The 27,423-nt window shown below is 37.7% G+C and overlaps 1 protein-coding gene across 3 annotated transcripts in view; it reads right to left on the bottom strand.

The window, feature by feature from the left end:
- Positions 1-1,084: 1,084 nt before the first annotated feature.
- Positions 1,085-27,423, bottom strand: part of LOC106075122 (sucrase-isomaltase, intestinal-like) — a 42,625-nt gene continuing 16,286 nt past the window's right edge. For 2 of the 3 annotated variants that reach the window (XM_056012769.1, XM_056012768.1), the window contains exons 8-24: positions 26,789-26,914; positions 25,236-25,367; positions 22,784-22,918; positions 22,023-22,142; positions 21,021-21,105; positions 19,497-19,626; positions 18,547-18,683; positions 17,546-17,580; positions 16,491-16,622; positions 15,089-15,237; positions 13,488-13,572; positions 10,222-10,278; positions 8,727-8,851; positions 6,787-6,875; positions 4,773-4,816; positions 2,494-2,655; positions 1,085-1,335 (exon numbers count right to left, since the gene is read on the bottom strand). In XM_056012769.1, coding sequence (XP_055868744.1) covers positions 1,264-1,335; positions 2,494-2,655; positions 4,773-4,816; positions 6,787-6,875; positions 8,727-8,851; positions 10,222-10,278; positions 13,488-13,572; positions 15,089-15,237; positions 16,491-16,622; positions 17,546-17,580; positions 18,547-18,683; positions 19,497-19,626; positions 21,021-21,105; positions 22,023-22,142; positions 22,784-22,918; positions 25,236-25,367; positions 26,789-26,914 — 1,815 coding nt within the window. In that variant the 3' untranslated portion in view covers positions 1,085-1,263. The remainder of the gene's footprint in view (positions 1,336-2,493; positions 2,656-4,772; positions 4,817-6,786; positions 6,876-8,726; positions 8,852-10,221; positions 10,279-13,487; positions 13,573-15,088; positions 15,238-16,490; positions 16,623-17,545; positions 17,581-18,546; positions 18,684-19,496; positions 19,627-21,020; positions 21,106-22,022; positions 22,143-22,783; positions 22,919-25,235; positions 25,368-26,788; positions 26,915-27,423) is intronic. The other variant, XM_056012770.1, reaches the window with a different exon arrangement.

The following is a 27,423-nucleotide window of genomic DNA, read 5'->3' as shown; positions in this document are numbered from 1 at the left end:
AGCAGAGAGCTTATTATCAAGATCCAGTAGACTAGAGCTTAGGTATTGGTAGTAAGCAAGGTATTGTCCCACACTCTTTATCTGTAATCGTGACATGGTGCCCATTGCTTAGGCTATCCTGTTGTTATCTTTATCCAGTAACACATCGTTAGAGATGATGGACGCCAAGATAACAAAAATGGTAAACAATTTCCTGTGGTTTTCCTGTATTGATATATATATATATATATATATATATATATATATATGTGTATATATATAGGCAAGTGTGTTAGATTCCGAAGATAAGGATAAGTGACATGACCATGCAAACCAAGTTGCTACATTTACTTCAAACCAAGTTGCTACATCTAATGCAAACCAAGCTGCAACATCTAATGCAAACCAAGTTGCTACATCTAAGTAAAAACATTTGCTACATCTAATGCAAACCAAGCTGCTACATCTAATGCAAACCAAGTAGCTACATCTAATGCAAACCAAGTAGCTACATCTAATTCGAACCATGTTGCTCCATCTAATTCGAACCAAGTTGCTACATCTAATGCAAACCAAGCTGCAACATCTAATGCAAACCAAGTTGCTACATCTAAGTAAAAACATTTGCTACATCTAATGCAAACCAAGCTGCTACATCTAATGCAAACCAAGTAGCTACATCTAATGCAAACCAAGTAGCTACATCTAATTCGCACCATGTTGCTCCATCTAATTCAAACCAAGTTGCTACATCTAATGTAAACCAAGTTGCTACATATTGGCAACCCAAGTTGCTAGATCTAATACAAACAAAACCGTTGACTGCGGAAGGGGAAGGGGGTTTATGTTTACGTTGTCTGCGCCTGTCTTCAACAAGGATTATTCCTTGAGTCTTAAATGTGTGTTCCGCGACCTTATCTCCAGCAGACTCTTTTAGAGGACATCCGCTGCCAGCTTTCCTCTGTGCCAGTGAGAGAAAGTAGAGTAGTAAATGATCTTTATAGCGATTCAAGGGACACTTCTGCTACGCTTTTAAGCTCGCCAAAAGATTGCTTTTGATAATAACAGATCGATGGATAGATAAGACACGCACATTTACATGTACATATTTATTTATAGTTATTTAGATATGACTCTCAAAATTTCTTGAAATACAAAACTTGTGGCTAATAAAATGCAAGCCTATATTCAGTAATATGATGATGATGAATAAAATTAATTGCATCATTTGTTCATGATTAATATAATTGATAAATGAATAAGAAGACGTTAAAATTTGATTCTTCAACCAATAGACCACGTGACTGTGGAGTTCAAAGTCATTGGTAGATTAGGTAAGTCCATCAGATAGATAATCTGAAACATAAATACAAACAATTAAACACATAGTGGTGCAGCTGGGAGACACGAGGGCAGATTCTAGGATAACAACTGTGGTTATAGAGAAGAATAAATTGTTCGTGAATAGAAATGTTTAGGTCAGTGTTTCCCAAACTGTAAAGTAGTAAATGTTTAGGTCAGTGTTTCATAAACTGTGTAGTAGTAAATGTTTAGGTCAGTGTTTCCTAAACTGTGAAGTAGTAAATGTTTAGGTCAGTGTTTCCCAAACTGTGAAGTAGTAAATGTTTAGGTCAGTGTTTCCCAAACTGTGAAGTAGTAAATGTTTAGGTCAGTGTTTCCTAAACTGTGTAGTAGTAAATGTTTAGGTCAGTGTTTCTCAAACTGTAAAGTAGTAAATGTTTAGGTCAGTGTTTCCTAAACTGTGTAGTAGTAAATGTTTAGGTCAGTGTTTCTCAAACTGTGAAGTAGTAAATGTTTAGGTCAGTGTTTCCCAAACTGTGAAGTAGTAAATGTTTAGGTCAGTGTTTCTCAAACTGTGAAGTAGTAAATGTTTAGGTCAGTGTTTACCAAACTATGGAGTAGTAAACTAATACAGAATATAAAATAAAACTAGATTTATGAACTCTTGTAAGTAAAGAAAAATAACTATAACAACATCACTATGAACTTTGAACTTACCTACGTTCTTATTCTAATTCGAAACAAAGATACAAAGATCAAGTATTAAATGATTTCTGGTCAAGTTTGTCTGATAGTGTTACAAAATAGCAAAGCAAGCCATCAATAATTTACCTCGGTTGTCTCAACATGTTTGCGCCAAGAAGAATTTCTTATTATCTTAATATGTTGCAACAAAGTTTATGTATAGAAAAAGGGTTGACACCTCACCAGAGAAAAGAATTGAGCTCTTATCAGATATTAGAATTTAGCTCTTAACACGAAACTAGGCTCTTTTTGGACACAATATCATCAAAGTCATTCTACTAAATTTTCCGATTGTAAAAGGTGTTTCGCTAAATTCTCCGAATATGCAAAGTGTTCCGCTAAATTCTTCGATTTCGCAAAGTGTTCTGCTAAAGTCTCTGAATGTGCGAGGTGTTCCACTAAAGAAAAGGTTTGGGAACCACTGGTGTTTGAAGACGTAGGTTAGAATGAAAGGAGGTTAATACTCACGTTATTGTAAACTTTGATGTTTGAGCTTGGTAAAGGGTGACCATTCACCGCAAAGTTCTGAGGCAAGCGAGACAACCCGTAGATCTCTATGGTTTTGAAGTGAAGTTGTCCCCCAATATTTGTAGTAGACTTCACAAATATTCGTATTGTTAACTCCCCTGCCTAATTCCAAAATAAATAAATAAATAAAATAAAGATATCCAATTATGCTTTTGTTTTGACACAGTTAATTGGACTAATAATAGCTCAAATTTTATACCAACTGAGCTGGCTCCTTAACTTTCAACTGAAGCTAAAGAAACATCTTTTGTGAACCTTGTGTATAACGAGAAAGTGCACTTAAAAAGGACCAAAATTTTAAAATTCAACGATTTACACTAATGAACACATACGGAAGTTGACAGAACAAGCTACGATTGTCCATATATACTTCTAGCGCAGGGGTTCTAAATCTGTGGGTCGCGACCCCTTTGGGATTCGAAAGACCGTTTGCGAAAGGTCGCCTAAAACCAATGGAAATTTTTTTTTTTTTTGGGGGGGAGGGGAGGCTATTTTTCATATTTATTTAAGTATATATATTTATATATATATTGTGTGTCTCTAAAGTGTTGCAACAAGCATATCTGTACTATAGTCAATATACATTTATATTTGCAATACCGTTGGATTGGACAATTATTCAGCTAATTATTAAACAAATAATGAAACGATCGACAAGCATCAATAAAATAAAAAGTGGAAATAACAAAGATAGATCTAAGAATACGGACATATAGCCAGGGGATACGAATGACTCTTTAAGTAAATGGAATGTATTTTTATTGGTAGTTACTTCTTTTTTTTTATAATTATTATTCGAAAATATTTGTTGCGGACCACATCTTCGTTGTTGCAGAATACTTTTTCAACAACTGAAATTACTGTCCATTAAATGCGTCGAAACGCCGTTGCGGGATGAAACATTTCTATGGAGATGATCTAATCACGTTGTGTAGGAAATTTAACACTAGCCAAATCAAATTTGCTTAAGCCAGTGGAGGAAAAAAAATAAATGGTTGGGGGGTCACCGCCTAGTGGACGATTGTATTAGGGGTCGCGGACCTAAAATGCTTTTGAATATTTATATTACGTGTTATTAAACAAAGAAAAATAATCGTTATATTTCATTTTTTAAATCTTGTTTTAGAAATAGATTGAAAGTATGTGTATAAAATAATCACAATTAGTTTTTTCTAATATCAATCATATTTAATGCTGAAATAATTGTATTAGATGGAAAGAAAAAAAACGCCTGGCTACTTCACTCAATGAGGCTCGAGTTCAAATCTGCGATGCAGACTCGGTGTTTTTCAACACGATGTAAGTTTATTAGACGCCTAAGAAAACCTCCCAGAAAACTCCCCCTCACTCCCAACAAGTCCACATACGAGATAGGACACCAGAATGGTAATACTGCTAGAAGAGGCGCTATACAAATAGTGGTCTATTCTGTTCTCCTCGATATATAGGAACTTACTGTCCCCATCCCAAACACAAAGTTTAACTTTTATTTAAAAGATTATATCTTCTCCACCACACCCCCATTAAAGCACACACACACACACGCTCACAAGTTTGTGATAAAGTGTTTTGGTAGGCCAAGGGGAGAAGGGAGATTCTATTTAGCCTAACTACATTCTGCTTTCGGTCTCTCACTGTAATGCTTCCTTCGATAGAAAGAAGATCCCTTGATCTGATAAGGCAAAAATAAAATCTATATAACACTGCATGCTTACAACTGAAAGTTGAACTGGATCTCAAACCGCCATCCTTTTGGTTTTGTCCACAGTTCTGACACCAAATTAACACACGACAATGACATGACATATCTCAGCATTTAAAACTCGTTTTTCTGTTCTCATAAACTTTTTGTTCTATTCTATTCCTTTAGTAGGTACATTCAGTACCGTAGTCAATAGTACCGTTAGTTCTAGTCTAATTCAGTGCATTACTTTTCTACTCAACACCTTAATTTTTTACAATTCCTCTTGTCAGCTTGCAAACTCTTCATGAGTGGGTGGACACGGATCTTAAAAACGGCTCTAACGTTTTTCCTAGAAATTGTAAACTTGATACTATACCAATGAAGTACTTTATTATAATACTAATGAGGTTCTTATATTAACATACTATTTTATACTTTTAGAAATATGTTTACTAATAAATATCTTTAGTTTTATACTTTATTATTTCTTTTCTAGTTAATTATTTTTTATTGGTTTATTAATTGAAAAATTTACCTTGATAATATCGAACTTGATCAGATTGTAATTTGTTTCATTTACTGAGAAAGAATGTAAAAAAAAAATTGATAAGAATGATTAAGCATGACTGATCAAATCTACATTTTTTGTTTACCTAGCTCTAGAAAGTTAAAGAGGCTATTTACACGACAAATCTGTACACATTAGTTGTTCAAGAAAACTTGTCACTCCGAACTTCCTCACAAGTACAAAGAACAAATAATCTATAGAGTAGATTACCAGCAAAATGAAAATGAAGTCGACCAAAAAGAACTGGATGGTAGCTTGAAAGTTGGCAATAGCAAAAAATAATAATAAAGCATATGGAAGAAGACATGAAAAGATGTAACCAACAGAAGACTTGAACCACAATGATTGAAAGCAACGATGTAACACTTCTGACTGAAGAAGCAGATAAGCTTAGAAGGAGGCCAGAGACGTTGTTTAGAACAGTTCTCAACAGACTTCAAGGGAAAATCAGGGGAGGTCCTTCTGAAGAACAGACAGGCTTCAGAGCAGGCAGGAGCACGGCTGACATCAAATTGTTCAATGAAAAATGCCTTTCAACACCAAAAGAAACTGGCACAAAACTTCATAGACTTCAAGAAATATTTTGACCGGGTCTGGCATAAGGGCGTGTGACAAGTGATGAGGGAGTTGAACACTAACAAAAACAATCGTCGATACTATCAAAGTCTTATACCAAAATGAAAATAGATCAGTACTTCTGAACAACCAAATAGGAGAAAGTCTTAGGACATCCATTCTCTCTCCATTTCTAATCACTATATTTCTGGAGCATATTATGATGGAAACTATAGAAGGATTTACTCTGAACTCGACCTCAGGTTTACAGATGATATAGACCTGATTGGGAAAAAAATCAGACCAGATACAAGATCCTACTTCACAAATAAATGCTGTACCTAGAGCAGTTGGCATGGGAAAAAAAAAGCAAAATATTAGTTTGTGGTGGATGTTGCATGCAGTTGAATGGCCAAACATTAGAAGAAGTTGACTCATTTAAATATTTAGGGTCAAACATAGCAAGATATGGGGGATAAAGGAGATAAAAGCCCGTTTAAGCTTGGCATCCGCTGACATGACCAAACTATGAAAAATCTGGAAGATAAATATCAGTTTCAAAGTAACATTAAAAGTGTATTCGCCGCTAGTGGTGTCTTTACTCCTTTACGGGAAGTGTGGTCGAGAGGCTAAGTGCGCTTGAACTTGGCTTGGCTACGAAGGGGGCTCGAGGTTCAACACCCGACTCTGGCAGAATTGTGTTTACTGAGCGCCTGAAGGCAGCACGGAAAAACCTTCTCCTAGATACCCCCCCCCCCACTGGTCCACAACTGAGATTGGACCAAAGCGCTCTGAGCATGCTATAAGCATGAAAGTAGCGCTATATAAAGCGATAATTTAACGGTTGTGAAAGTGGGACACTAAACGTTACGGCTGAAAGAAGGATTTAAGCTTTTGAGAGTATATGGTACAGAAAAATGTTGGATATCAGCTACCAGGAAAAGAAGACAAATGACTTGGTACTTTACAAATCAAAAAGAAGGAACTCCTCAATACTGTGAAGAAACAAAAGCTGAGCTGGTTTGGTTATATTGTAAGACACACTGTCAAAAGTCATCCTCCAAGGAGAGAGCACGATGAAAAGGTCGTGCAAAGAAACTGTCACAACATCCCTGCGATGAATGTCAAGGGACAGGTGACGACGATGATGAGATGACCAGGAAAAAAGTTTTGGGACCAAAACAAGTAAAATATATAAACGGAAGCCCAAGAAATCAGACAGGGTCAAGTCTGACCACAGAAAACAAGAACACGGGTCTTTGCGTGCTGCCTAACCACTTGGACGGTAAGGAAAAACAGTGAATCGAGGCCAGTGAAAACAATCTTACACGAAATATTTTAAATTATATTAAAGTGACATTGTGACATACACAAAATGTAGCAGGATATAAATAAAGCACATATATATATAGATTGACACCCTCACCTATTGATTTCCCATCATCCCAAAACATTTCACCGGAAGCTGTGTTGTCTGGTCCTAGTGCTACCAGTAAGCCCAGGTCATTGGTTCGACTAAAGGACACAAAAAATGCTTTGCAATAATATTTTTTATATCATAAAGTTTCTGACTGGTTGTTCACCTGAAAATTATCTGCTTTCAGCGTGTTTGTAATAAATGAACAAACATATTTAGTTTGATACTGAAGTAAATTTATAATAAACAGTAAGGCTTTCAAAACTGAGATAGTTCCAACTTTCACTCAAATGTATTCTTTTTAATATAGTGTAACTGATTTGTAACTCTCGTTCGTGCACTGCTAAGAACTAGCCTAGAGATGAATGTTGACAAGAGTTCCGCCCAAGTCTAGAGCTTATAAAGAGGCTGTGCTAAAAGCAGACATTGTGATGTCCTCTTGTGATTAAGCATATGTATATCGTTGAGTCGCCTCCCTTAAGTTATTACACTATACAAATATAATAATATTAAACAACAGCATACTCATTTCCACGCCAGGGTCGCTGACAGATCTTCTCTACCATTAAGGATCAAATATTTAATAATATTAATAATGCTAATAATAATCTTTATTATCCTTGAGAAAATGTGTCCTCAAAGTATGCATTACACTTAACAATACATTATAAGAACGATCGAATTATACTATAGCCACAAATGACACTTTTATACTTTCTTTTACCTGTGAAATTCACACCAGAATGTTGGATTATATTCAATTAATACGGTATTCTGAAATGCTTCAGAAAATGAAGATTCATACATGAGGCTATTTAACAGTATTGGCTAATAGTGATCTGTTAACATGTCACAGGAAGTCAACATGAGGTGTGCACCCAAAACAGCGCCAGATGAAGGGCATATCACTGGTAAGACACAGTGGCCGTCCAATACTGAGACCAATCGTTGGAATAGGGCTGAAAACTGACCTGCGACGTCGCAATCTGTAGGCAGTTTAGACCAATAGTTCGTTGCCACGCCATAAGTCTGACGTTGTCACGTCACAGGTCTGACGTCGACTTCTATTTCTAATAACGATTGGTCTCGCCAATACCGATACAAAAGTTCAGCCCAAAATTAGTTGATGGTTAGCTCCCCTATAAAAGATAAGCAATAGAAAGACGCCTCTATCCAAGCTAGTATACACAAATGAAAGCGACATTCAAATAATTGTACGTTAAAACCTTCGGAACTTCTCTGACCCTAAAAGGAGAAAAGATTTTATAGTCCGAACAAGGCATTTCTTTAAGAGACAAACAGAGAGAGATATCAGCAAACCAACCCAGCAAACATTTGTAGCAAGAGATTTTGTATGGCCTCCTTCAGTCGGGAAGAGAATATGGATCATTTTATAGAAATTAAATGAATGCCAGGGAATTAGCTGTGGTCGGAATGATGTGGCCCACACAGCAGTCCGCCCCCCTCGACGCAGCTAATATTTTAAAAAGTGAACGCAAGTGTCGATACAAATTGGGATCCGTGGCGTCGCAGGCTCTGCCAGGGTGTTATGCTATGTGCTGCAAGCTGCCCAATGATACTGGTTCTTGATTTTTCCTCAGGTCTGATTTAGAGTTTTCTGTCTCCTAGGCGGGTAGACAGCTAATGCTAAGGAGCCCCGCCTTCCCATGGCTTACTAGTTAAGGAGCCAGTTGCTCATCTTTGCACCTTCTTCTGTCAGTGATTACAGCTCTACTGGACCCAATATACGAGCACCACGTGAAGACAAAGAGTCGGACTGGTTGTCAGAGGCTATGTGAAACTCATGCATTTGGGAACATTGCATATAATGTAATGGAGTGCTTATATTCGTCACCTCTTTCGGTAATAATAACTTTAGTAAACCCAGGAGAAACGTGAAGTAAACTATTAAAATAGTACAAAAAAAAAGCAGAGGCTTTTCGCCTTACCTGTCTTCTGTGGTGACATTGGGTGTCTGCCAGGGCACTATATACCCACCGCGGATATGGAGATTGAACTTATTTAAAGGCGTTATGAGATCGACATTCTGACCAACACTGTTGATCTCTTCGCCCTATATTTAAAAACAAGTAACATAAAATTAAAAAAAAAAATAAAAACGTTGCTCCTTTATAAAGGTGCTGACTTTTTGTTAGGGCTATTTGGGGCCTACTTTACTCATAACAACTAATGAACGATAGATTACCACACTCATGAAAAAAAATCATGTTGACGCCATTGTATAAATCTAATAATAATATGTACAATGCTAGTTTGGTGATACTGATCCAGACAGGACAACATTAAACGACAGTAGTTTAAACAAGAATACTGGATATAGATATATGGTATAGAAGATTCTAGTTTGTTGATTGGCATATAGGCCTAGATCCAGACTTAGAAGATGGGCCTATAGGCCTAGATCCAGACTTAGAAGATAGGCCTACATGCCTAGATCCAGACTTAGAAGTTGGGCCTACAGGCCTAGATCCAGACTTAGAAGATGGGCCTACAGGCCTAGATCCAGACTTGGAAATTGGCCTATAGGCCTAGATCCAGACTTAGAAGATGGGCTTATAGGCCTAGATCCAGACTTAGAAGATGGGCCTATAGGCCTAGATCCAGACTTGGTAGATGGGCCTATAGGCCTAGATCCAGACTTAGAAGACGATGCACAAAAATGTTCCTAATGTGTATTTATTTATTGAACTCTGAATACCTGCGGGAATACCCCCTGACGTAGGTCTAGGTCTTTGCTTCTTCTTCAGAACAGTGTACTAAGTAGATATTTAAAGCGCTTCATCTTCAGTATGAGTAGACATTTATAGCGCTCTATTGATTAAGTCACATCCAGGGCCGGATTTAGGTATGTGGAGGCTCGGGGGCAGAGTCTTTGTGGAAGTCCCTACATTTTTTTCGAAAGCTTTAGTAAAAACTTCACTTATTAATAATAAAAATAAATTCTAAAAGCCTGTCATATTGAGCGAAAACTAAAGTACTTGTAAATTAAGAGTAATTTTCATTCGTTTAATAAAATAAAATTATTTAATATGCATATTTCAATTTTTAAAAATGTAAATTTTTAGGGTTTACGCAATCTATCAGTGGACACTTTTAAACCACAACAGTGTTGCGTTGGCAACTGTAAGATTTAAAGTATTGTTGGTAAAAAATGGAAAAAAAAAATAAATAAAGTTTCTGACCCGTCGAAATATAGATTTTTTTTTTTTTTTTTTTTTTTGTGGCGGCCCCTTTCTTGTGGAGTCCCCATGGCTGTGACCCCGCCTGCCCTCTCTGAATTCCGGCCCTGGTCATATTCTTTCATGTGGCACCCACAGAGCATTGACATATTAGAACAGTCTTAATAAAATAATATTAATAGTAATAATAATAGTTTACGAATAATTCTTAATGAATTTTAGTTGGAAAAAAAAAAGATCTTACATTAATGTAATCAAACCATCGTCCATTAGGGAAATACGCCTTCACCATTCTTACATTCTGAAATATGTCAATAAATAATTTGATGAATTAAATTCCATTGATCCAAAACTGGAAAGTACGTCATTTAAAAAAACAAACACCTAAAAATATACTTCTATATAGGTCGTAGAAGTACAACCATTGAAGACAACGAGTAATTTTGTTGCACTTGTAGTTTCTTGGTTAGCCTTATTATATTCATCAGCAACGGTGTTCTGTTGTCACAGATAAATCAATAACATACTGTATACATTAATTAATAACAACAATAACAGAGACTTTGCGCTTATACAAGTAGACATTGAAGACCATCAAAGTTTTATTGTTCACATCCTGTTAATTACTTTCTCACAAAACATTCACAACAAACAATGACGCAATATAGGCCTACACATAATAGCACAAATGATTTGAATTAGATAAATTTGTGTGATTCCAAAATTTCGTATGGACAACGCAATGCATTAATTAAGAAAAAAAAATCGTCATTATTATTAATGCTCTAGTTAGGTCTAATGAAATAAAGTACCCCCCCCCCCCGCATTATTTTTTTCAGACCCTGCGATCTAAGGTCATATTTCTCTTTGGTCGACTGTTAAAGGGGGTGTCATGTAGCCAGCACAACGACCAACTTTCCCAAACTAATGCCAGATACCCAACAGAGTGAAGCCAAAGGCGTCCAGAAAATTCTAATTCCTAGCCTTCATTGAGATTCGAACCCAAAAACCCCTCGGTTTGGAAGACAAACCATTCAGCCACCACGTAAATCTAAAGTAGAATCAGCAGGACTGGACAGCAGCAAAGGTGAGATAGATAACAACGTTTAAAAAAAAAAACTGATATCATCTTGCCACAACAGACTGTCGTCATGGCAACGACCCGGAAACACAATCCATTTCATTATGCTGACATGTTTTTCTATTTTGAAACCGATACTTCCATTTCCCCGATTATTATGTAACCATTCGTCTTCACGAGAACAAAAATGATGCAAAAGTTCTTGTTTAACGGTTAAATCTAGGGGACGGTTTCCCCACCTCGGTAGGCTAATGCCTTCATGATATAATGATATTAATGATATCAAACTAGAAGTACGCATAACGAACTGTACATGAATGCTCAACGCTTGTTAATAATACAAATATTAAATACTAAAATGCGAATAGGCAATGAACATTATTTACCAAATAGTTACAAATTATTATTATTATAGCATTTATATAGCGCTACTTTCATGCTTATAGCATGCTCAGAGCGCTTTTTGGTCCAATCACATTTGTGGACCAGTGGGGGGAGGGGGTATCTAGGTTTTTCCGTGCTGCCTTTAGGCGCTCAATACACACAACTCTGCCCGAGTCGGGTGTCGAACCTCGAGCCCCCTTCTAGGTAGCCAAGCCAAGTTCAAGCGCCTCTCCACCACGCTTTCCATGATAATTCCATACACTAGTTACGTTAGTAGTTATGCAAAAATAGCACACCACACGCAGACACACTCAAACTGGACTCCACGGCCCAGTACTCCACTAGTACACCACGGACACCGTGAGATGTATACTACGACAAGGCCAGTGCGACATGCCCAAGACCAGCGTGACCTGCCCAAGGCCTGGCTCAGCTACGGCTCCAAGGGCGAACTCAAAAGCAAGCCATACATCGCAGCCCCAAGACTAACACCCTGAAACAAAGAATAAACCTCGCAATGCCGCTAAATCAAGAACCTTCCTAAACGACACGCGCACCGAACTATCGAACCTTGATTAATAAATCATCTATGTACTTACATACCGTTAAAACTGGGAAACAGTGGGAACTGTAACGCAGAAAGGGACCCACAGCCCGAAAATAATTCTCCGCTAGCGAAATACTAAAAACTAGGATGTGACGTCTAAAAAACAAAATATACTTGAAAACAAATCGTACAAAGTAGTTCATATGCAAAAAACACGATTAATAAACAACAAAGAAATCTTCACTCGCACGCGACAACTTTCAGCGCAGTACATGAACAAGCAATAGAGGAAAAAAATACTTTTTAAAAAACAAAGCTTATCTATGGGAAAGAACCGCTAATAATTCCACTTATTTCGACATCAAACAAAATAACTAATCCCCAACAATTAATTAACTAATTGGTTATTTTTTTATTGATTCATGTCTTGTCAGATTCAATGAATACTTGTGCAAAGTTTTAACTTGAACCGAGAATGGGAGACGGAAGAAAAAACATGTTCAAACTTTTTACCAGACAGACAGGCAGACAGAGTGACTTGATAGAAGCTTTGTAAAATGGCAGAGTGAGTTGATAGAAGCTTTGTAAAATGGCAGAGTGAGTTGATAGAAGCTTTGTAAAATGTAAGAGTGACTTGATAGAAGCTTTGTAAAATGGCAGAGTGAGTTGATAGAAGCTTTGTAAAATGGCAGAGTGAGTTGATAGAAGCTTTGTAAAATGGCAGAGTGAGTTGATAGAAGCTTTGTAAAATGGCAGAGTGAGTTGAAAGAAGCTTTGTAAAATGGCAGAGTGAGTTGATAGAAGCTTTGTAAAATGGCAGAGTGAGTTGATAGACGTTTTGTAAAATGGCAGAGTGAGTTGATAGAAGCTTTGTAAAATGGCAGAGTGAGTTGATAGAAGCTTTGTAAAATGGCAGAGTGAGTTGATAGAAGCTTTGTAAAATGGCAGAGTGAGTTGATAGAAACTTTGTAAAATGGCAGAGTGAGTTGATAGATGCTTTGTAAAATGGCAGAGTGAGTTGATAGAAGCTTTGTAAAATGTAAGAGTGACTTGATAGAAGCTTTGTAAAATGGCAGAGTGAGTTGATAGAAGCTTTGTAAAATGGCAGAGTGACTTGATAGAAGCTTTGTAAAATGGCAGAGTGAGTTGATAGAAGCTTTGTAAAATGGCAGAGTGAGTTGATAGACGTTTTGTAAAATGGCAGAGTGAGTTGATAGAAGCTTTGTAAAATGGCGGAGTGAGTTGATAGAAGCTTTGTAAAATGGCAGAGTGAGTTGATAGAAGCTTTGTAAAATGGCAGAGTGAGTTGATAGAAGCTTTGTAAAATGGCAGAGTGACCTCATAGGAGCTTTGTAAAATGGGTCACAAAAGCTTGGATCCAACGGAATCGACGAATGTGATCTTTCTGCGGATTTACGGTCCGTGACATGTGTGTCAGGAACTTATTTGACCCCCTGAGGTTTATACACCGCTGAGTTCAATAACAACATAAACTCACATCTTCCAGGACTGGAGAAATTAAAAATGCTGGTCCCAACATAAACTGCTTGTCTATTGACAACGTTCTTGTGTCTGAAGCAAATCTGAAATGATAAACAAATTATAATGTAATTCAGTCTCTTAAAGTCTGTTCATTAACGTTTAAGCATTTAGTTCTATTTAGCTTGGTCTAAGTCACTCTAAGTAGTCAGTTACTCTACTGTAATCTTTCCTAATAATATTTTTAGCTCTCTGTTCTCATTCCTAAAACATTAAAATAAATCGATTTTATGATTTTCTTGCTTACTCAGAGTTGGCATGTTCCTTCAGATTTGAAAATCAATTAGGTCCTTCAAGCCCAAACGAGGACGATGGGGGTGGGGGTGTAGGGTATGATCCTGGGACTATCGAGGCCATCCGAATGACAGTCCAGTGCGCATACCACACGACCAGGAAGCTTACGTGAATGTTCAAAAGGGATATTATGTGACTATGGATCTGAGACTTGCGTACAAACAGAAAGCACGGCTTCTTGAACACTTTCACCAAAGATGTTTGCGCTCCATCATGGACATACGGTGGAAAGGCCGTACTACAAACAACGATGTTCTTGCGAATGTCAGTACGGACAGTTTAGAGGGACTTCTTATAGTCAGATAGTTACGCTGGGCAGGCCACGTATACCATATGAGGGACAAACGTATGCCAAAGGCAATCTTTTTTTTTTGGTGAGCTGAAGGGTGGTCGACGTAACAAAGGTGCCCCACGAAAAAAAAAACAGTTTAGGCGCCAACTTGCTTTAAATAATATAGAAGAGAGCACCTGGCAGTAGGCGAAAATATAATCTAGATCGACCACCGGTGAACAATGCGTTGGATGTAGCAAAATAAATCCTGTTGAGACACTGAAGTTCTATCTTGTGCTGTAAGACCATCTTAGGTATCAATGTATACATTCATTTCCATGTTTCTACATAACTATGTAAGTATGCATTTTTATAAATCAAATTTCTTGAATAAAGTTTCAGACAATTAAGTGACCAGGAGCAGGGGCGGACTGGGTGTCCAAAACGACATTAATTATCAACATTACTTTAAGAAATTGATTAACGACAATTATAAGGCTTGTCTTCGAGTCCGAAGATTAATGAGGAATGCAGTATTTCTCCAGCCCAATCTGTGACCTACATATTTTGCCACATCCAGGGCAAGCATAACCCTTGTCCGCCGGTGGTCGATTAAGATTTCCTTTTCGCCGTCTGCGTCTGTCCTCGGCAGTAGATTTTCCTTTGGTCTTAAATGTATATACCGCGGCCTTTGTGAGTGACCTCCAGCTGTCTCGTTCTGAGGCCGCATGCAACCACTTGCTCTTCTATGTAAGCTAAGGCAAGGTGATGTATAAGCTGGTCTTTAAAGCGTTTCCGTGGGGCACCGAAATTAATGACATTTGTTAACTACACTAATTAACGACACTGATTAACAACATTATTTAACGACATTAGCTACGACATTAGTTAACGACAATAGTTAACGTTAAACTAAACAACACTTTTCTTCTATTATCAGTAAAGTCTTGTTACTAAAGTCAACTATGGATTTAATTTAAAAAAAATGGAAGTACTCAAAGAATAAAGGTTTAAACACTGTTTCACCCTCAGCGTGGGCTCGGTACATCTGTGTGTACAGGTAAGGCAGGAACTTGTATCGGGTCATCAGGACTGGTCTGACCAAATTAACAAAATCTTGGCCGAATGAAGCCGGGTCTTGGTGCTAGTGTAGATAAAACAGATAGTTATCACAAGATTGTTGACTCAAAATTAACTTGGTGCTGTGCATAAATGACAGCGCTGTAGAAAAATTATTCACATAGTAACTCATGAAATATTATTTTTAACTCTTTATCTCCGCAATTATCTTAGATGTTCTGACGGATTGTTTATTTTTCCCATTTCTGCATTCTACCCTGTTATGATCAAACTTCAACTTGTGTTCGTAATCGAAAAACGTTACATTTACATGTTCTTTTTATATAACACAAAGTATAGTTTACAGATGTTATCGTTAATTAGGAGAGAAAGAGTTAAAATCAATTCCTATTTACAAAGATGATGGGGGTTCATCCTTTCTCATTCTGTTTATTTCTTGTATTACTTCTTTTGGACAAGCCAAGCCATTGGACTTAAGATAAAAATACACTTTCTTAACACAATCGTCATTCCAACAGCAATATATGCATGTGGCAAAATTGAGAAAAGACTAAATGTGGCTCAACAAAAAGGGCTGAGAAGTATTTTAGGAGTCATTTGTAGAGATCGGGTCTCAAACAAGAAAATCGACCACTTAGTGAGACTGTGACAGAGCGTCGAATTCGGGACAACTTCTCCGACAGAATGAACAACGCATACAGAGAGTTGCGATGACATGCAGGAAAGCGCAAACAGGAACGTCCTCGTCTAACTTGGGGCCACACTTTCATGGGTGACCTCAGAGCAGAGGACAAACTAGGCATTCTAGTGAAGTAAAGTTTCACTTTCAGACCTTGCAATCTATAGGGCAGATGATGTAAAGGTCATCTGTTTCTGTGGTCCATGGTCAACTAGGGTGTCATGTCGCCAGCACAACGACCAACCGCCTTTACTTTTCCCAGACTAATGTCAGGTACCTATTAGAGGTGGGTGGACATAAATTACCAAGTCTTCACCAGGATTCGAACCCGGCACGAACGCTTCGGAAGCCTAGCGCTTTACCGCTCAGCCATAGAGCCTCATTATAGTGCCCAATCGCAATTCTGATCATAATTTCCTCATGTGTGATGCCGTCTTTGTAGCTGATACCTAGAATTCCTTTGTTGCTTCTCGTTTCCCTGCCTAGGATCCACCTCTGTAATGCTACAAGTAGGATCCTGTTTTAAGAATAAACTAATACATCCGTCTCGTACGATGCGTGCTGGCTGCACTAGTGGTGTCAACATGAGAAAAATCCTGTGTAAACCAAAGTACTCCACAAGTTTAAGAACAAATTACCTTAAAAACAACAGGGTCATCTCCCTTGCCGTTATGATTCCTAGCAAAAGGATAAAATGCTCCAAGTTGGTGCCATCGAACACACATCTCGTAGCTAGGCTCTAGCCAGAAGCCACAAATATCAGCCCCGTTCTGAAAAGAGAACATTCCCATCAAGATAGAGTTATTGTTCTTTGTTTCTTTTGGTCTCAAAAATGATTTTATTAGATACGCTTTTTAAAAAATGTGTTTTTTTTGTGGATGTAAAGTTGTGTCAACCTGTTTTATTACCAAAACTTTCAACAAATGCGAAGCCTAGTCATAAAGCAATATATATGTATGGAGGTCAACCCTAGAATCAATATTTTTAATGAGAAATGTTACAAATGTGAAAGAAAAACTTTCTCGGTCCTTCGACTCCACAACTCCGACCAGCAGCAACAGCAGAAGTGAACACTGGATACTCAGACTCCCTACTCTCCCCCCCCCCCCCCCCACCGTTTTTTACTCCTTAAAAAAATAGATTTTTTTTAATCGGCAGTGTTAATTATTCTTTCATTTACTGCCCTTTATGTATGTGACATGTCTTTACTCGATTACGGATGTAAGTAGATCGGTTATAAAATTACAGATAAATAGAACAGTCTCTAACCATAATTTGATGACGTGAAAATCAATAAAATAGCACTCCTGGCCATTCATATTATGAATATAAAAGTAATGTTCCCTTTTCAGACTTTGTGGTCTATAGGGCAGATGATGTTAAGGTCGTTTCTGTGGCCTACGTTTAACAAGGGTGTCGAGCTAGGTGGACTCAGAGGCGACCAAACATCCCAAAATTAAAAATCCCAGTCTTCACGAGGATTCAAACCCGGGACCCCCGGTTCAGAAGCTAAGCCACCGCGCCTCCATTTTACCTTATAATCCTAGATAATATATTTTATGAAAAAAAAATGGTGATCACTTGGCCCTATGTCCTTTTCACGTAATTTACGTTATCACTTGACCATATATATCGTAAGCGTATCATAAATAGTGAAAAGTTAGTAAACAAATGTCTCCATTTAAGTTCTTACCATGGGAAAACCAAAGAGACCAAACTCCATCAGTGCTGAAAAAAAAAACAAGAACAAACAAGGTTACAAAGACAGTTTGTGTGGAAACAAACTCAAAATCGGCCCCCGAAGTGGTCCACCCAGGCAGGTAAAAATGCAGGTTTCAATATTTTCAGAAAGAACATCAGAATTAAATTCTATCAAAGACAAATGACAGAGAAAAATGGAGAAAGACGGTTGACAGATCTTGTATGGTGCCCCAGCGGTTCAGCAGACCAAAGGATAGGTGAAAGTGAATGTGAAGTTAAATATGAACCCGGCCTAACTGATGTCTTATGATGAGTATCTAATTGATCTAATTGTTTTGTAAAGGGTCAATCTCTTATTCAAATCCTCAAAAAAAAAAGGAAAAAGAAAACACATTTCCGTAAAAAACAAAATTCCTTTAGTTAAGTGATCTATATCCCACTGTATTGCTGTTCACGCGATAATATGAAAACCTACTTATTAATTGTTGTTTTAAATTATGTCCTACTTATATGCATACTAAATAGATTTTTTTCTCTTAAAAAAAGGTAAACATTATTTCTGGGTTAATGTAGTAGCTACTAGGACAGAACTTACATAACGTAAAAATATCAAGATGTCGGATTTTCAATATCTTTTCTAGTTTACGAGATCTAAACGGGAGGGACGGACAGACATTTCACACAAAACTAATAGCGTTTTTTCCCCTTTCGGGGGCCGCTAAAAAAACGCTTTACAGTTAATGTATTTTTTTAAAGAAATTAATTCTAACTACCAAGAATTGAAATGAATCGTCTAATCTATGATAGAAATAAAATGAATAGTTCATGGTGTCTTTTTAGCTGCCCCCGAAAGGGAAAAAGACGCTATTAGTTTTGTGTGGCCTGTCTGTCCGTCGTCCGTCCCGTTTAGTATCAATAAGCCATTCTCAAGCGTTACAATTTTAATGTCCACTCTATAGAGGATGTTTATTTCAGATAAAGCATTATACTCACATATAATAGAATAGTGCATGTTGCTCCACTGGGCCTGGTTGTCTCCTTGCCACTTGGTGGCGTAATGACCAGTCCCTACAAATGATGACCTGGTCATTGTCCAGGGTCGCTGACCAGGAAATAATGACTCGAGAGACCTAAAAAATGTCACTGAAAATAAGTAGGTACACAAAAAGGAATTACAGATACAGACAAAGAAACAGACAGATGGGGAGGGACACACAGACACATAGAGAGGGGGAGGGAGAGAGAAAGACAAAAACACACACACACACACAGATACAGGCAAAAAAACAGACAGAGGGGGAGGGACACACAGACACATAGAGAGGGGGAGGGAGAGAGAAAGACAAAAACACACACACACACACAGATACAGACAAAGAAACAGACAGAGGGAGAGGGTCACACAGACACATAGAGAGGGGGAGGGAGAGAGAAAGACAAAGACACAAACACACACACACACACACAGAAACAGAGAGAGTAAAAGACACAGAAAGAAGGAGGGAGACACAGAAACAGAGAGACACACACAGAAACAGAGAGAGACACAGAAACAGAGAGACACACACAGAAACAGAGAGAGACACAGAAACAGAGAGACACAGAAACAGAGAGACACACACAGAAACAGAGAGAGACACAGAAACAGAGAAACAGACAGAGACAGACACAGAAACAGACAGAGAGAGACACAGAAACAGAGAAACAGACAGAGAGAGACACAGAAACAGATAAACAGACAGAGAGAGACACAGAAACAGAGAGACAGACAGAGAGAGACACAGAAACAGACAAAGACAGGCAAAGAAAGAGAGAGAGAGAGAGAGAGACGCCATATCGTGTTAGTAGTGTATACGTTTGTTCTGGTAAAGGCTAGTACTAGACTAGTTTGTATTGCTTGGAACATGGATGCCCAAAATCTCAGGCACATCAAAGTTTCTGACCTGTAAGTCTTGACGGCCATTGTGTGAGCATACAAGCTGTGCACGTCATAGTGTCTGCCTAAAGTCTGCTGTGAGTCCATACACAGAGTCTTAACAAACAGTTCGCCTTTCTCCTCAACACCATCTAGATCTAGTGCCGAGAAACATTTCAACCAATGAAGATAAAACATAATCATTACAATGTTAAGGAGGCATGCTGGCCGAGTGGTAAAGCGCTTGGATTAGAACGGAGATATGTGGAGTTCAAATTCTATGCAAGTCTGTGATTTAGAACTTTGGGATTTCTTAGGATGCCCTGAGTCCACCAAACTCAACTGGGGGTAATTGATATATGTTGGGTTAGGTTGGTCGTTGTGCTGGCCACATATTACCTTGGTAACAGTCAGTCATTAATAGGACACGCTTTGCATCAACTGTCCCCATACATCGCAATGTGTTAAAGAGTTACATTGAGCTACATTGAGTTACTTTACTTATACAAGGTCAATTGGCCCTTTTCTCACCCTGACCTTTCAGACTGTGTGGTCCTTAGGGTTGGTACTGGTGGTTAACAAGGATGTCATGTGGCCAGCACATCGACCAACCACCAGTACTTCCCCCACCTCCTCCGTGTTATACTTATATAACGATTTAACATACAGGACCAGTGTTATGGCTTTCGTGTGTGTGTGTATATACATAGTTTCTGATGCAACTTTCAGTATTGCGTGACATGATAGAAGGGAAGAGGAACGAGGAGAGAGACAGACTCGCGAGTGTTTATTGAATGGCGATAGTAATAGCTTGTAAGTGAGTGGAAGTAAACTGTTGAAATCTTTCGTAATGCTGATATTTTAATGTTTTATTTCTACATTCATCCACCAGGCTAGGCGTAGGCAAACTAGGCAGCCGCCTCAAGCCTCCAGTAAGTGAGGGCATCGAACAGGAACAATTTTCAGAGAGAAAAAAACACCAAACTTGGATTAAATCTCAAATATAACAGAGATCTAAGTCTACTAGCCTAGCTCTCTATGTCTCAACTGTAACTTGCAGTTTATTCGTAAATAACATTAATTAGCTATGTTGGAAGAACCTTATTGACTCTTATTGGTGGATATGTCAAACGGAGAATGCAAAGAGGTGCTTTATCGAATTTCGTGACTTGTCAGCACTGATTGTTTTAACCAACAATTAAAATTGCGTTGTTTTATTGTTATGGTGTTTATTTTTATTTGTGTATTTTATTTGGGGACACCAAATTTACTTCGCTAAGGTCGGCCTAGCATCCATAATGTAATTGAAAGAAATATTTGTAAACAAAAGTGGATTTTTTTGTTAGTTATTGAAATTTTCAAGCTTTTCTCTGTATTCAATTTTTCAATTATTGAGTAATACGCCTACAAGTGTAAGTTGGGTAGCTTTATGAAGCTACAATTCAATTAGATTATAAGCCCTCATTAACAAAAAGTCAATGACTTAACTTCTGCTCTATTATCAACATAAGTTATTCTTATCAGTATCTGTAAGCAAAGAACTATAACTCACGTGGACGATAAACTGGATAGTTGAGATTATTTTGGTTGCATCCCTTGACTGATCCCTTAACAAAATTGGATGGCTCGTTCATGTCCTTAAAGTTCATACAAAAAAAAAATAAAAAATAAAACCATTTATTAATTATTTCGAAAATGAAGGATCATCATTTACATTATTTTTCCTTTCAAGTTATCTATGTATAACCTCTGTGGAATTAAACGCCTCGAGAGACAATCTTTTCTCTTTGCAACTTCTTTAATCCTTGATACACAGCTGCGTTCACAAGTCGGGCATATGTAATCACCAGACACCGTTGAATTTTTTACCCTTCTTTCTACTATTGTGTATGCCATTTTCAATCCGGGACTCTTCCTTTATGCTCGCTCTCCATATGGATCTATCCGGTGCCACTTTTCCCCAGCTGCTAGTGTCGATTTTGAAGAGCTTCATGTCGCATTTGCATACCGTAAAAGTGGGCGACCAGTGGCTCTCCTGCCTTCTGTTAGATCGCCATGCAGAATGTCTTGTGGAATTCAACCTACTGGTATTCCATGAACGTGACCAATCCAGCCAAGGCGTCTGCTGCTAATAACAGAGCGGATGTCCTGGCACCCTGCTCTTCGCAGTAGTTCCTCATTGGTTGCTTATCTTGCCACCTTATTTTAAAGATCCGCTTTAGGCATCGGAAAATATTTTAGCTTTTTTTCCTGCTACGAGTAGGTTGACCATGTTCACTTCTGTATAGCAAAGTAGCAAAGGCTTTAGTATTGTTAGTCAGCAAGATGTTGTTCAATAATATTACAAACACAACTAAAAGTAAATATCAAGTATGTAAAAGTATTCTGACAATAACAACAATGTACAAAGTATTTTAGACTCATGATTCATTCGACTGTCATTACATAACGGTATCTTATAACATTAATTATAATCTCAATGAGACAAATGACCTATCGAGTTTCCTAGTATCTGTTACTAGAGTAGACATGGACTGTCACAGCTTGCACTTACAATCCACAAGGCATCCACATCCACACCGACACTCTCCCGGTAAAAACGAATCCAGTGTGTCCACCAGTCTTGAATGTTGTCGTTGGTGAAGTCTGGGTACACAGTCACACCGGGCCAGACCTAGGGGTAAGGGAGACAACTGTAATTGTTTAGTAAAACAAGGGAGATCAGCAATTATCAACCGTGATTGTTTATAATACTTTATATAATTGCATATAATTACCAACCTGCGACCAAGCAAAACAGATTTGTAAATCAATGAACATAACATCGGAGAACTATGCCTGCCTTAAGCAGAACAATATCGATAAATGGCAAAAATCAGAGAATAATATGGGACCTAAATATCTAACCTTAAGAATAGCATTAGGCGCAGAACCTGAAAAACACCAATGACAGTTGCTATTTAAACTGTGACACAGTAACTCAGGTAAGGCCATAATGGCCAGAATAAAGGTATCATTTTAATGTCAACTATGTATTTTCCATTTTATTTGGGGACACAAAATTAATTTCGCCGAGGATTTCCAATTATCCAGGCCGGCCCTATAATAGGAAATGAAATAGTTTGACCCCCATTTACACATTACAAGACGAAATTATGACTGTATTTTAGCCAACTTTAAATAATAAATGTTTGCTCAATTTTTATATATAGAGAGAAGTGAGTGTAAGGGAATAAACTCTAGTCCAATAGTTTTAAACTGCTAAAAATCTGAAAGTGCTAATCATTGTAGTTTTAAATGAAAATTATTAGTTACCTCCCCTACAAGAGTAGAGTTGTCTGCCGCTTTGACAAAAATGTCAGCCTCGTAACCTGTGGCCGTCATGTTGTATGCAGGCCAATCTCTCTGTATTTCTTGGATGATGCTGTCATTAGAACCGATCCCAGGATCCTGTTGGAAAGGTAACAGGGGGAGACCAAACACTAATGTCGAAAAATGTAAAACAAGTTTGTTCATTTCAAAGTTTAGGAAACAGAAGTCACGGAGGGACGATGGTGTACCCACACAGACACACGAGATTGTGACCAGGCTGTGGTGTGATATAAAATGTTTATGACCCAGAAGAGAAACACATTTTAATTGTTCTCTACTTCACTGGCGAACCAAGTGTCTTGAGATCAAAACCCAGTGAAGATTGTGACCAGGCAGCGGTGCAAGACGACAAACTTACAACCCAGAAGAGTAAATGTGACAGTCAAACCCAGAGTCTCAAGTTCAGAACCCACTTCTGGCTAGGCATTTTTAGCTCAGAGCTGACTTGGGTTTAGGAGGCTTTGACCTAAGCTGTGAAAAAGTCCGGAATTTTACTCTGCTATTAATACTACAATGGCATATTATGACCTCTGGTTTAAACAAACAATCTCATTCATAGATAGAAGAAAAAAGTTTTCGTTGTTTTTTGTTTGTTTGTTTTTTTGACAATCGTTTCCATGAAAAGTGTTCGTATATTCTAAATTCAGCTAGATGGCCCAAAAGTAAACTGATACTTAGAACTGAAAACTGTATTTTTAAAAATTTCAAGCCATATTGATAACACCAAACTTGCGTTTTCGCGAATCAACGCACAGTGAATTTAAGAGAAATTAAAAAAAAAAGAATTTCCATTGACTCACTCATCTCACTGAAAGGCTTTTAAATTATTTTTTTTTTACAAAGTTCAGTTTCAAGACAATGTTAGGTATGGAGTTCCACAGTTTCAAGAAAATGTTAAGTATGGAGTTCCACAGTTTCAAGAAAATGTTAGGTATGGAGTTCCACAGTTCCAAGAAAATGTTAAGTATGGAGTTCCACAGTTCCAAGAAAATGTTAAGTATGGAGTTCCACAGTTTCAAGAAAATGTTAAGTATGGAGTTCCACAGTTCCAAGAAAATGTTAAGTATGGAGTTCCACAGTTTCAAGAAAATGTTAAGTATGGAGTTCCACAGTTTCAAGAAAATATTAGGTATGGAGTTCCACAGTTTCAAGAAAATGTTAGGTATGGAGTTCCACAGTTTCAAGAAAATGTTAGGTATGGAGTTCCACAGTTTCAAGAAAATGTTAAGTATGGAGTTCCACAGTTTCAAGAAAATATTAGGTATGGAGTTCCACAGTTTCAAGAAAATGTTAGGTATGGAGTTCCACAGTTTCAAGAAAATGTTAGGTATGGAGTTCCACAGTTTCAAGAAAATGTTAAGTATGGAGTTCCACAGTTTCAAGAAAATGTTAAGTATGGAGTTCCACAGTTTCAAGAAAATATTAGGTATGGAGTTCCACAGTTCCAAGAAAATGTTAAGTATGGAGTTCCACAGTTCCAAGAAAATGTTAAGTATGGAGTTCCACAGTTTCAAGAAAATGTTAAGTATGGAGTTCCACAGTTTCAAGAAAATATTAGGTATGGAGTTCCACAGTTTCAAGAAAATGTTAGGTATGGAGTTCCACAGTTTCAAGAAAATGTTAGGTATGGAGTTCCACAGTTTCAAGAAAATGTTAAGTATGGAGTTCCACAGTTTCAAGAAAATATTAGGTATGGAGTTCCACAGTTTCAAGAAAATGTTAGGTATGGAGTTCCACAGTTTCAAGAAAATGTTAGGTATGGAGTTCCACAGTTTCAAGAAAATGTTAAGTATGGAGTTCCACAGTTTCAAGAAAATGTTAAGTATGGAGTTCCACAGTTTCAAGAAAATATTAGGCACATTTCTTATTCCATAGGCTATGACATATTTGCAAAAGTGCTCCTTAGTGCCATTGGAGCAGCTGTCTGGAAAGTCAATGATTTAGCAGAGTTGACCTGTCTAATTAGCATGCCTATCTTAACACGTGGAGACAGGTCGAACGTAGTTATCTTTAAAAAAAAACTTATAACTTGTAGGAATGGAATGGCTCTATGAATAAAATCGGTAGCCTTAGCCGAAATCTGCATTTAATGAATGTTTTTTTTTTTCTGGTAGATAAAATTTAAATAATTGAGATCGGTTTTTTAAAAATTATAATGGCCTAATAACATTGTCACAAATTTCTAATCAAATCTCGTATTCTTAATTATTCCAAAGTGTTATTTAAAGATATTGTTGCTCTCTCTCTCTCTCTCTCTCTCCCTCTCTCTCTCTCTCTCTCTCTCTCTATCTATCTATCTATCTATCTATATGTCACTCTGTCTGTCTTTTGCTTGCCTTTAAACTGCACATCAGTTGAGAAGTAATATATTCTAATCTCTTCTGTCGACACCTACCACAATGGTAACAAAATGCATCTTGTAACCTTTCAGTCTCCTGACCAGATCCGGGAAATTCGTCCAGCTGACATTGTCGTAGGTGAAGACGTAAGCTTTATGAAATGTGTCCACGTCTGCCCACTGACCATCCTAACGAGCAGACGAGAAGTCACGTGACTTAATGTTTAGCTCACAACCATTTAAAAAATAGTTTTAAATAGATTTATTATATCTGCACTGTCGTCTCTATAATTTCAACATTACGTCATATTCTAGTTAGGAGTTAAGTCTTTCTTGGGTTAACGCCATTGTTTATCTAAGTTTATTATAACTGTGGTAACGGAATGCAATCAAGGAGATTTTTAATGACTTATATTTTGTGTGGTATTTAGAGTTATCACCCCTTAATATAGTCTAAATTTTGTGTTTATTTGTAAATATGTCTCATCATTGATTCATATTGGCAGGTCAGAAAACAAGTATTTTAATGCTAGCACAACAAGGCTAGCGCAAATTTGAATCCTGTGAAATGATTATGAATGATATAAATATTAAAAGGTATGCAGGGATAACTCTATTAAAAATGGCAGAAAACTGAAAAATAGAGACGTTCATTGTTTCAAGCAAATTCTTTGTTCTTTATTTTTTATTTTTTAAGCGGCAATATCTCCTTTTGTAATGGTGCATTGATAACACGTGAATGCAACGAAATTTTCATTCTAAATATCTTTACTTCAGTTTTAATATTAAAATCGTCAATCGTTGTCAAACCTCAGTGTGTTCTCTAGATACCTGGTGACCGAAGCCATCGTTTCAACGGAGCATCGTGTGATTAGCACAATAAAACAGGATAAGCACAGCAATTGGACCCACGATGACCTGCTAACTACTATTTTTTTTAAAAAAAAGCTTAATTAAACTCTTTGGTCATATCACAAGGTACTCAGGGCTCGCAAAGATCTTCCTTCAGGGAACAGTACCATGAAAAAGAAAAAGAAGCAGACAGAGAAAGGGATGGGAAGACAACATAAAAGAATGGACAGGCCTGTCATTGATAGAAATTCTATCCAAAGCTAAAGACAGAAAAAAGTGGAGAAGGACGATCAACAGATCCTGTGTTGAACCCCAACGATTCAACAGACTTAGAGATAGGTAGAGGTGCAGGTGAAGTACTTTGCTTCACGGCAGGTCAATATAGTTCGTCCATCGTGGTTCGACCATGACCACTTTTGTCATCCAAGGACAAGGAGCTGACAGCTTTGCACTAGGATTTGGTTCCTTCTTATGTGGCTGCTGAGACCTAAGTGAGCCCGGAATGTTCCGCAGCGCACTGTGCAGGCTATTTCTGTTGGAAACGACTCTTCAGCTCACTAACTCTGGTAGACTTCTGTGTGCGGGTCTCATATTTTCATGTCGGAGTCCTGCAGGCTACAAAACAGGATACTAAACTCAGATCAGTCTCAAAACATTAAACATCAGGTTGTCCTGCCCCCTCTCCTGTTACATAGTCCTTTCATTGGTGTTAAGGAAATGACTCTGTTAAAGGTGTCCAAAGTAGCTCTCATACTTACGTATGGTATCTGCGCTGCTCTGTTTCTCTCAATCACCATTTCCATGTCTGTAATGTTTCGATAGCCCCAACGGCAGAGGTGGAACCCAAGACTCCAGTAAGGAGGGAACACAGGTTTGCCAATAGCCTTTAAGAAAGAAAAAAAAAGTAGATTATATATCAAGTACATGCACATGCCATTTATGTAAACGCCTTGTTGTGTATTACTTCTATAAGAATTGGAAGTCTAGCCTATCGACATTACCTTCTACACATCTCTCTCTACCTTCTACACATCTCTCTCTACCTTAAACACATCTCTCTCTACCTTCTACACATCTCTCTCTACCTTAAACACATCTCTCTCTACCTTAAACACATCTCTCTCTCTCTACCTTCTACACATCTCTCTCTCTACCTTCTACACATCTCTCTCTCTACTTCTACACATCTCTCTCTACCTTCTACACATCTCATTCTCTACCTTAAACACATCTCTCTCTACCTTCTACACATCTCTTTCTACCTTCTACACATCTCTCTCTACCTTCTACACATCTCTCTCTCTGTCTCTACCTTCTACACATCTCTCTCTACCTTAAACACATCTCTCTCTACCTTCTACACACATCTCTCTCTCTACCTTCTACACATCTC

This window comes from Biomphalaria glabrata, chromosome 15, assembly GCF_947242115.1.
Source record: "Biomphalaria glabrata chromosome 15, xgBioGlab47.1, whole genome shotgun sequence".
NCBI classification, from domain to species: domain Eukaryota; kingdom Metazoa; phylum Mollusca; class Gastropoda; family Planorbidae; genus Biomphalaria; species Biomphalaria glabrata.
Note: the sequence above shows the minus strand (reverse complement) of the source record. Positions and strands in the feature narration are given on the sequence as shown.